The sequence below is a fragment of the Solanum dulcamara genome, chromosome 8 (assembly GCF_947179165.1).
Source record: "Solanum dulcamara chromosome 8, daSolDulc1.2, whole genome shotgun sequence".
Taxonomy (NCBI): domain Eukaryota; kingdom Viridiplantae; phylum Streptophyta; class Magnoliopsida; order Solanales; family Solanaceae; genus Solanum; species Solanum dulcamara.
Genome location: NC_077244.1, coordinates 72072835 through 72085040, shown reverse-complemented (window position 1 = coordinate 72085040; position 12206 = coordinate 72072835). Strand labels below are relative to the sequence as shown.

At 31.4% G+C, this 12206-nt stretch overlaps 1 protein-coding gene across 2 annotated transcripts; it reads right to left on the bottom strand.

Moving 5' to 3' along the window:
* Nucleotides 1-430: 430 nt before the first annotated feature.
* Nucleotides 431-11875, bottom strand: LOC129901605 (transcription factor MYB64-like). 2 transcript variants are annotated; one of them, XM_055976846.1, is made up of 8 exons: nt 11740-11875; nt 11569-11646; nt 9183-9322; nt 7478-7554; nt 6438-6602; nt 2763-2885; nt 1989-2115; nt 431-1160 (listed from the first exon to the last, which is right to left on the bottom strand). In XM_055976846.1, the coding sequence occupies exons 5-8, from the start codon at nt 6578-6580 to the stop codon at nt 573-575; spliced, it is 981 nt and encodes a 326-aa protein (XP_055832821.1). In that variant the 5' UTR covers nt 6581-6602; nt 7478-7554; nt 9183-9322; nt 11569-11646; nt 11740-11875; the 3' UTR covers nt 431-572. The 2 variants fall into 2 exon arrangements, with proteins under 2 accessions (XP_055832821.1, XP_055832822.1); XM_055976847.1 differs by lacking the exon at nt 9183-9322.
* Between the last annotated feature and the right edge of the window lie 331 nt (nt 11876-12206).

The window sequence follows — 12206 nt, the reverse complement described above, 5'->3', positions numbered from 1 at the left end:
ATTTTTTTCCCCCAACTTTTGTGAACTTTTTTTATTTTTCAAGTTAGAGAAAAAGAGCTAATTAAATGATCCTTTATTAAATTTATAGATAAGTGCACTTGATATGTAAAAATTAAAATAACAAAAAGGTTCAATAATCATTTATATTTGCAAAAGTGGAGCACGTCACTAGATTAAACAAAATGTAAAAAATAGAATCGTCGTAGGAGAGTGTGTTTGAGAAAAATATTTTTTAATTTGTTCATATTTAATTGATCAACACTTTTGAATTCTAAGAAAACTATTTTTTTAAAACAAGAAAAATAACTTCTCTATAAAGATATACGTCTGCGTAAAGTTGGTAAAATTAGCATAAAACAACTCTACGGGAACATTAATATTATTTAACTACAACACTTTTTTTTGTCATACTTAATACTATTTTTTTTGTCATACTTAATATAAATCAATTCACTACATCAGGTATTGTTCTAAAACATAAAAATATCTATGGATTAATTATTAACTCTAGAAATCATCTCCATCAAATCAATCTCCTTGTTGACTTCACCTTGCATCAATGTTGGCACTTTTTAATAAGGCATAATCTCCATTCCCATGCATTTATCATAATTGTTATCCATAATGGACGAACCAACATGAGGATTAATTTCTTCCATGAAGAAATTATCATCCAATGCAAATTCTGGGACTTCACTCAAATCAAAATCACCAATATTATTTCCTTGACAAAATTCAATGGATTCTGGCTTAGGTGATACCTTCACTTTTGCAATATTAGTGTGGCGCTTATTCTTGTTGATCAAATTTTCATTTCTGTTTTCAAAAACTGGACCTGTGTAACCTAAGCTTCCTGGATAAGACAACTCCACATGCCTCAAATCCACGCGACCATTAGAATTTGTGTCATTGCTCTTTTTGGTGCTTCCTTTTTCTAAATTCAAACCTTTGATATAATTTTGGAGTAGAGAACTAGGCCTAGGCCATTTGGTACGACATTTTCTTCTTGAAAATTGCCTTCTTTTTGTTGCATTCCAATGATTCTTAATTGAATTCTCAGTTCTTCCAGGAAGTGTCTTTGCAATTTCTGCCCATTTATTTCCAACTTCACCATGAGCTTGGATTAAGATCCTATCTTCCTCCTCCGTCCAAAAATCCTTCTGGACAATACAAATACGGACAAAATTTAAGTTTTATGCACTGACAGTCAACACATTCAGATCATTTATAAGGTAATTATGTATAAAAATATTTATATAATAAGGTTAAGTATGATTAAATTTAAATTTTATAGTAATAAGCATTGGTGATTGCTAAACTGATAAAAATTGTAATTAACCTGCTATTTAGGTTAAACTATAGTGATAGTACGAAAAATCTTTATACTTGTTGTGGGTTGATTTATGTAAATCTCCCCTTCTTAGACTAGCATTTAGACTTTGTCTATATTTTGAAAAATCATGCAAATGTAGCTCTTGAAAAATTACCCTTTCAGAGAACGTTACACATTTAGACGCTCCGATCTAATTTTTTCTCATATATTATTAAATCTTATAGACAGAGCATTAGACTATCATCTAACATTTGAAATAATTAACTTACAAAATTTTAGATCGACGTCTAACATTTTCTAATAAAATTTTCATGAGTTTGTTTAAAAGGGGATTTTTAAATCATGATTTAAAAGGTCCACACAAGTTATTAAAAGAATTAAAAAGAGTCATTTACTAAACAACAAATGAAAAATTCCATGTATATATAGCTTGATGAATCAATAGAGAAATTGTTAATAAAATTCACCATAGGCACAGATATAGAAAGAACAATCACAAAGAAAGAAAAAGAACCTTTATAAGGGGTGTGATAAACTTGCATTTAACAAAAAGATGAAACAATATTAAGAGAAGATCCTAAACAGAAAGCAAGATTAATATTATTAATTGCAAAGAAAGAAATTATTAATAAGAAAATAAAAAAACATTACTTACTTTTATATCAGGTCTGAGATGGTTGTGCCACCTCTCCCTACATTGCTTGCCTATTCTCCCTTTGAGCATTTGAGCAATTTGAGACCATTTTCTAATTCCAAATTTCTCTACCAAATGGATCAAAAGCCTTCACAAACATATAAAGCTATTATTACTATTTGATAAGGATATCAATTAATTTCTTAATTAATAAGAAATTAACCTAAGCCAGTCTTCAAGGGCAAAAAAAAAAGGCGTAACAATCTAGGCACTATCTCAAGGAGGCTTCAGTAAATAGACATGTGACTGACTCGGTTCTTTTAAATTGTTTCCCATATATACTGAAAAAAGTTACAAAGATAAAGTACAAGCGTTTAATAGCAAAAGTACAAAATCGCTATTGTTTCAAGTTTAATCTAGCTTGGATTGAAAAAGTTTGATCAATTTCAAAAAATCATATATAGAGAATGATGCTAAATTTATGTAGCAAGAATATATAATTGTTGTGTTTCATGATCAATCTAGCTATTTGGATTGGAAAAACACTTTGATCAATTTCAAAAAATTGTATATAGAGAATGGTGTTAAAGTCATATAGCAAGAATATATAATTGTTGTGTTTCAAAATCAATCTAGCTATTCAGTCGATGAAAACACTTTGGATTGAAAATGTTTGATCAATTTTAAGAAATCATAGATAGATAACACTGTTATAACATAAATAAGCAACTGAAAGTATGAACTCGATCGGATGAGATGGTCATATACTTCAATGAACAAGATATGGTTACTTACCTGTCTTCTTCAACTGTCCATTGTCCTTTGGACGATTTAGACTTCTTTGGCCTCGCTCTACCACCTGACCTTTTCTTCATAGATGAAGATAAGTTGTTATGATGATCACCAGTGACACATGAACTTTGATCATCAGGCACATTAACAAAGTTAAAATTAGGCTTCATAAATTCATCACCATCAACAACATGAGAATTATTCTTCATGACTTTGCTACCACCACTCTCTCCATTTTCTTCATGATCAAATGGATTAAGCTCATAATTACTAAAGTTGAAATCCCCCAATGAAGAAAAATTATCCTCAATATTGGAAAATGGATCAAAGGGGTCATGATAAGTACCATTGGTATTATCATCAATCATGAAATTTTGAGAAAAATTGTTGAAGGTATTAGAAAAATTAATATCAAGGTGCTCAAAATCTTGAAGATAATCTTTAGAGTCTATGCAAAAATCAACATCATTTTCTGGTTTCAACATGTTGTTGTTGGGCATAAAAAATGGATGAATATTGGAAAGGTCTTGTTTATTATAACTTGGATCAAGTTCCATTGGAAGCAAATTGGATTAAGGAAAAATAAAGGAGGAATTATCTATATCTCTCATTCTCTCATCTTTAATTTAATTTCCTTTTCTCTTTGTTATCTTAATGGTAGTAGTAAAGGAGTGAGATTTATTGCACTGTTGAATGTGAATGTATCTAGACCTTTTGGAGTTTAATTTTTATACAATGATATTATTATTAATAAAATAAATTTAATTAGAAGGTAAATTATTTACGTAAAAATAGTTCTATGCTATCAGTTAATTCTATTTTGTGGTAGCTAGTTGATAATTATTTTTACCAACTTATCAAGTTATACTTGGCAAGAGATTTATTTTTTATGTATGTAGCGTCATCTATAAGATAATTGCAAGTATAAAAATTGATTGTTAAATTTTATCAATGTATATAAATTAAATTTAATATTTTTATACCTGAGTAATCTAATGGTAAATATAATTTATAACACCAGGCTTGTTTTTCTTAGGACTTAAAACAAAGTACTTACCAAATTGAGGTATAATGATTAGATTTCCCAAGTTTGGATATCTCTTTTCTTGAATTTGACTGATTTGATTACAAAATCTGATTTCTCTGTGATTTTTTATTTTGTCAAATTTTCCTCTTCTTTTCTTTGGTATGTATTATTAAGTGTATATTACCTTTTCTATGGATGGATATATATACATAGAAGAAAAGACAATTTTATATGTATCTAATATTAGATCCAAACTTATTGTCACAAAGAATTCATCATAAAATATTTTATTCTATCTTTTTTTTTTTATATCCTTATATAAATTACTATTTAAGAAATATGAATTAGCGACAGACAAAACTCTATAGTTAAACAACAAAATTCGTCACTAATTCTATTTAGTGACGAATTATTATAATTGATATAGTAAAAGTATCATTAAATATCTTCTCCAATTGTAAATTCACATTAAATGAAATTTGACTTGATTTAAATTGTTTTGCACAAAGATTACTGAAGAATAAGTCAATGGCATTTCTTCAATTAAAGCAGTAGCAATTCCTTGTTAAATTTAGTGTAAATGAATGTAATAAAATGTTACTGTCATTTATTAAAATTTGACTCTGGATAATAAAGTTTGTTTTGAGATAAGTCTTCATTAAACATCAATATAATTCTCCTAGCTATATTTTCAAAATCAAAATTTTATCATTATTCAATTTTAGTTTTGGCCCTTTGCATTAATAAAATATGACCAGATGTTTTTATTTTAAGTAGAGTCATATGATAAATGTTGTGAAAATGAACTATTATTTTTTTTATGGTTCAAAATATTCATGTAGTGATATGTGAGAATTTATGTCGAAAATCCACTTTAATTTCTCGAAAGGATAATTTACCATAGGTAAACAAAAATATGTTTCGTGTTTTAGTTCTACATGAACTAAATCAAAATTTTATCAGTAGGAGTATTATATTTTTATAGTCTTTAAATGTAATAAAGATTGTTTACCTTTATAGTCCACCAATAAATTCTTTGACCATTTAATTGGACAATTGGAATGTTTGTCTTAGTACTTATGAAAAGGTTTTTTGCACAAAAGTATTCTACATGAAATAAATTTCCCAAAAAATAAATAAACCTTAATATCTCTATAACACTCATTCTTTATAATAATTATATCACTACAATAACCATGTTTTCAATGAAATTTTAGTCTTTATATATTCTCTATATAACGAAATCTCATTATAGCAGTCAAAAATATCAAAACAAACGACTTTGTTATATATTAAGAAATTTTACATAGATGAATAATTCGATTTGTTAACTCTCTCCATTGTGACATTAAATCCTGAAATTACTCCATCACATTAAAGTAGTATTAATAGTAAGTAAATTATCATAGATGACATAGTTAGACTTAGACGTAATGTTAAATCCATTATAATGGATTAATTTAGCTGCTAACTATAGTATTTTTCCTCTCTTTCTTTTCATTTTTTTAAAAAATAATAATTTAAAGGGTTATTGGTCGAGTTTTACTGCTAGTAGATGAAATAAGTTAATAAAGAGAGGTATGATATCCACTTGCATATCACCAAGTAAAATATATCTGAAACAAGGGTGATATTGACAAGCTCTTTTCCAACAAAATGATTCACTCTTAGAAAATTAAGTACCTTATTCCTTTTCATTTCATGCGACACACTTTCATTTTAATTTGTTTTAAAATATTAGAACTTGTATGTATTTAACCTTATCCTCCCATTTTACCCTATCACAATTTGTTAAACTCTTTAATATTAAGGCTGATTTTTTATCAAAGGAAAGAAAATGATGCAAGGGCATCTGCAACTCCTTACATCTTTCACCTCATTTTTGGTAGTAAAAGCAATTGTCGTACTACAACACATTAATTGTGCTTTCTATTCTTGTTGCATTTCAAATGTGTTGATACTATTGAAGGTATAACATTTCATACCACAATGTTGAGGAGGTTGTATACACAATCCAAAACATCACAATTATTATGTTCATCAAAGCAATGAGAATTTTTCTGTATTTAAATTAATTCTTAAAGGCATTCTTTTGTTGATGAAACTAGTATAGATGTGAATTCAACTGTCATTTGTCTTAGAATCAATTGCTAATGAAAGTGTGTCACTATAACCCCTTGAAACCTAGGAAACTTGAAAGCAATTACCACTCTTGAGCTTCATGGAGTCAAGGAAGACAATAGCATTTTGCTGGTTTCTATTGATATATAAAGGATACACTATAGGGTTAGATAACAGAGAATTGTAGCTGGAAGGCCTTCCCGGGGTTATTTCCATCGATTTTTTAATGGCGAGGGACATCAGAAGGCATCTCTGTAGCAGAGAGACTTGTTTCATTGAACACTTTAACGACTTCTTGGTAAACAATGGCATTACCTTCCGGTGTGAGATGTACGCCATCACTGTAGTAAAATAAAACAGAACAAAAGAGAATTTTCACATTTCAACACTAACAATATCGCACAAGTACTAAGCAGAGCAACTGTCCAGGCATGGCCATTCCTCTAACACCATATAGTACAACGAACTTCAAATATTAATGGAATTATGCACAGTTTTACTTAAAAAGATGTGCAAATTTTGTCACTTACCTGAGGAATTTTCTTTGCCAACCCTCTGTTTCCTGCATTTTAAACCATAAATTGACGGAAGGGAGACCTAGCTCCTCTGCCAATTCAACACAATGTTTTGCATACTCTCCGGCCACTTCATTTGTCCTTTCTGGCAATTCCATTGCTTTGTCTCCATATTAGGACCTGATTTTAAAATTGAAAAGTAAGATATCCCAACACAATAATATTTGATTCAGTTGACAGTGACACACTTATGTTTAAACACATGCAATACCAAAAGCTGAATAAATGAAATGAAAAGTTAAACAGAAAAAAAAATTGATTTCACTGATAGAGTTGATCCACTTGCAACTGTTTAAAAGTGAACTGCTTTGCTTTTAGAGGAAAAAAGAAGAGAAAAAAATTGACTAAAGGGAAATGACCAAAGAACAATGCAAAGAATATGATATGATGTCCATGGAGTACATGATAAAGGCACATGCCATACTGCTAAAAGGCAATGGGATCGTTAACGTTCATCAATAATTAGAAAAATCATTTGCCTAACTGTTGCTATAAAAGTTATAGAAAGGAATGTCCTCTCTGATGAGGGGACACTAGTGTCGGATTGGTCTCTTGTGTGAAACTACATATTGGGCTGCTATATTGGATACTTTTCGATAGCGATGACAATGGACAGTGCCTAATGATGCTGAAGTTGTCTTTGCAGCAATAGTAGTAATTTATCATTTAAATAAGTACTGCACACAAAAACCAATTTGCTCATTCCACTTTCCTTTTCCTTTCTCTTTTTTGGGCTTTTCTATGAGAAGTTAGATTATTCTCTCCAATTCATGTTTGAGAGGTTCGCTCATCTCTCTAGTTAAATGCTGATAAGTTATTGGATACTTTATCTAATCTGCTTTTGAACAGTTCAAGTCCTATCCTATTGCTAAAAGGAGCTCTGGGTCCAACATCATAGATACCCCTTTTTATTTTGTTTTTTTTTTCCTTTCCATAAAGAGCAATTGGTTGCCTAATTATTTTTATTTTACCAATAGAGAGAAAGTGGAGGGTACCTTGCATATTCAAACTGTCCTGCTTCATCAACTGATCGTGGAGTTATCAGCAACACTAGCACTGACGGGGAGCATTTCTGTGTTATAAATAAGATAAATGAGGTATACAAAAGAGAGCAAAGCTCAACCCAGATTTATAAACACATTTACAGGATAATAGAAGACAAGGGCCTAGTGTATCATGTTCTACTCTAAACAACTCAGGAATCGAGCAATTGGATTGGGATGGATTTCCTTTGTAATAAGATGATAGATATTACTAGAAGAGTGAAAATCAAACTGCATTCAATTCGTCAGTGGGTGGATTCAAGATCACTTATATAATTGAGATATGAATACATTCTAGGAATTTACATCTTTTATATCTTCTCAACAAGCATGTGTAAAGCTGAAATGGAAGCCTTGAAAAGAAAAGTAGGAAATTACTCGGGCTGCTTATGCCAATTTAACATTCCCATTTTCTTGCATTGAACTTTTGCTCACTACTTGTGGTAATGAATAATTGGTAAAGTTAGATATTACTGCACATCTGAATGCTCTTTTTTTTCTTTTGCAAATCATTTGGGTTTTGAGTGAAGTCATTCACTTATGCTAGAAATCTACCATTTTAGCAAGAGAATGAACATAAAATTGGGCAGAATCTGCAAGTCTTTCAATTAGCATAGAAAGTAGTTTTTCTTGAGAGGTTGCATACTATCATGGACTACCATTGCACAACTTGCATAGTGACTTCCAAACTTGGTTTAATAGATATTTTATTCTTTCTAATGTCACTAACGAATATGTGTTCCTCTGTGTTACATTGGCTCCTAACTCTTTCTGATGTTACTGACGAATATGTGTTCCTCTATGCAACACGGACTCTTATCTTTGCCAAGACGTAATCATGTCAAACAGGTTCGACGTGTATATCTTCACTTTGCATTAACCTTGAAAATATCATACAAACATGCTAAAAATTGCACATACCCGGCCAAATTCATATCTGAATCTTATACTCGTACTAAGTTCATGAATATAGGTGTTTCCTCTTCTAAAGTGGGCAAGGAGAAGAAGAAAAGGTATGACTATGAGGTAGATAACCCTATCAACCTTCAAGAATATATTAGCCTACAATAAATTATTTGATTAACACAGGATATCCACAACCACAGTCGGTAGTGAAGCTTCATAAGTCTGTTACTAAAATCTTTATTTGTCTTAATTCAGTTCATTTATTCCACCAATCACAAAATTGTCGGACATGGAAGTCCATGAGAAAGAAATGACTACTAACCTGACCTTAAAAATATTGTTCACAAGATGTCAAGCTTAAATAATAGCTCAGCATCGGAGGCTCAATTTGATTCTTCAGTATCCTCGTCATACAACAGAAAATTGTTGCCATGCTTCTATATCTAATTATGTGGAAAACTAGCTATAATTTTTACAATTTATTTCTTTTTAAAGTGGGATTAAGTAACTCTGTGTTTTGCTTATTCCACATAGCGTATACTCCACTCTTTGCTTTGCTATATTTGCTTAATACTACTAAAAAAATTTCATTGTCACTATTAACTCTATCCTTTTCATTTTCCAGATCCTCCCAGTTTTATTATTAGATAAGTCTTCCACAGACAAACTTAATCAGGAGGAAAATTTTAGCATATATGGAAGTCGACATCTAGAAACGAACAAGCATGATTGAATTGGGAAAATTCCAAACCTTGAAATGTTGATCATTTTTCTAAGGTTTTCCTTATATTCCTCAAGTGGGACATGTTGTCTTTCACTGGTTCTTCCCAAAAGAGCAGCACCACTGACTCCAAAAAATATAGTGGCAACAACAGGAGGTGTTGGAGCATCCTGTAATATTAACAAAAACACACTAATCAAAAGACTTTGGCAATAAATAATAGTGCAGCTCAGGACCACAACAGACGTTTGTATATATCAAAACTTCCAAAATATGTGCATTCTAATAACCTCAAATCTAAGGCAGCTGAATGTAACATATAGCCTCATAATTTAACTTTGATTGAATAGGATCCTGAACAAAATCACTCACTTGGAAATTAGGAAAAGCACGGTTGAAAAGAGGAGCAACTTTATTGCAGCATAAACAATAAGACTATGAGAGTACCGTTCTTATACTTGTGAACCACCAAATCAAGAATCAAAAACTCAGCTTCCTGATGTGGATGGTATAAGAAGTTTGTTGTTCCATGACCAATGTCATCTTCTGTTTACTTAAAAATTTCAGAACAAGAAACTGAATCATTTTTTGGTCTGTCATGAAACTGACCCTAGGAATTTACATTTCTTCATCCTTGTACCCTCTGTTACATAGAACATCAGGGAGATGTCTTTTCTACCTTCTGAAACAAATGTGCAAGGAGAGTACCATTGCCCAGTCCCACTGAAGAACAACAAATTGAATAGTGCCTCTCCTATTATCCCTTACTCCTAACCCTTGTTGATCACATTCAATTGTTCTTTTTCCCATAAGTCTTTCTTCATCCCATTGTTCCATGAACATTCAAATTAGGTATAAAGCCATCAACCCATAAAGAATTCAAACTTTTAAAAATAAAATAAGGCATAATGGAGTGATATACAAGGAAACTATATAAAGAACCACTTCACGGTGATCATAAGTCATGCCTATAAACTTGAAACAATTCCCTCCTTAAATTGTTGTATACAAATTTCATTCCAGTTTTTCTTATTTCCTTCATCGCTATTGATTTTGCAAATTCATAAAACTCTTGATCTTACCCTTTGAAATTTAGCAATGAACTCCAACAGAATTTCAAAATGGGAAATTAGAAAAGCATTTCTAAGCGTGTCCTTTTTTGATAAAGTATTATTAAATGGTACTAAGATGGCACAGGAAAAGAAACAAAAACAGCATAAAACAAAAGGCAGCCAATTACACTCTTCTTCCTAGCATATCCAAGAAATCCATATACTAGTTTGAACATCTATTAAGCTACTTTTACACTAGAAGGACAAACTTTGTGAACATCTATCCTTAATGCCCCCAACCTATTCGACTTGGTTCACCATTGTCCTCAGTTAACCTATTGGTTCGCTAATGCCCCTATTGTTATTTCTTGGCTCATATTTGGCCCTAAAGTAAACAGCCCTAGCATCATGTAAAATTCTTATGACATGGCACTCTCCTAGTGGTCCTTATATAACCCATATATGAACTAAAATACCCATCCAGTTGATCCACCCATACCGATCCGAATCTGCAAACAAGAGAAATTTAATAGGGCAGTACTCCATCTATCCTTCTTCCCATAGATGGCATTCATAAGCTTTTTCCAAACTTCCTTACCTTCCATGCTACACCCTCCACATTCATTTGAGTAGCAGACTTTTATCATGTAGCTTCAAATTTCACACACCCAAGCCACCCCCCTTCTTGTCTCTATGAACCACCTGCCATTTCACTAAATGAATTCTTCCTTTGTCTGTATTACCATCCCATAAGAATTGACTTCACAAAGATTTCACTTTTTTCTCCATTGCAGTTGGCATTGAGAATAGGAATATTAAATAGGTAGAAATACCATCCAATACTGTTAACAAGAGTAAATCTGCCTTCTTCCATGGAGTAAGTTCACTTAGCACATCTGTCCATGACACCTTGCCACATACTTTGATCATTCCTTCGTGCCCTTAGTGGAAGCCCCAAATAAACAGTGGGGAACTTTTCCACCTTACATCCTGGGAGGTCGGCTAGTTCCTCTATGCAATCATCTGCATCAATACTGAAAATACTATTTCTAAATCATTACAACTCCCAAATGTCTTATCTCCATAGGATCCAAAATAAGTTGTATATCCTCGGTATCCATCAACAAATTCAGTAGATTTCCAACTACAGATTACAAAAAGAAAATCTTACTTTCTCTTTGTGCCCATTGCATTTTGCAAATTCAATAAAATTCCTGATCTTACTACTCTTCATCAAAACTACAAATTTAGCAATATACCCCAACAAAATATCCTAAATAATTACACCCCATAAAATATTCTGCTTTCAATTATAATATGGTCCAAAAAAAAAAGGAAAATGCTAAGAGGATGGGGTTACTTACCAATGGAAATAGGTGGTGTAGCAAGAACAATGCCCATCTGGTGTTGTATCCATCATAGCCACGATTCAATATATCAACCTATTATGGTAAAAGATCAAATTCAATAACTTCATGTTATTAGAATTCCTATAATCGTTCAATTGATTGAAACAAATATATGTATATACAGACCTTGCGAGCATAAGTATCACCCAGAGCAGCACCCCAACCACCTAATCTGAAGGATTGTTCAGTAATGGAGTCCCCAAATAATACTATTTGTGGCCTCATTCAGTAAAACAATTTTTTTGAAAATTCTTGGATCTTTTTGTTCTTTTACGGCTTGTTTTCCATGGTATGGTACGGTGAATCGCATTTATTTTGATTTTTTTTAATTATATGGTATGATATGATTTGATTTTATGGTTTTGTAATTATGAAAATTCTTATTTTTTGAAACCACCTCGGTGGTATCCCATTATTTACTCTCTTTTTTTCAATTATACCCTTACTTAATTTTAAAAATCCTCATGAAATTTATCTTCCTACTCTATGTTTCTGTTCTTCCTTTCTGCTAACATCATTCTTCTCGATTATCTTCGATTAATTTTTTCCTATGTTGTTTGTATATTAGTTTCTTGCATTCTTTATTTTTCCTT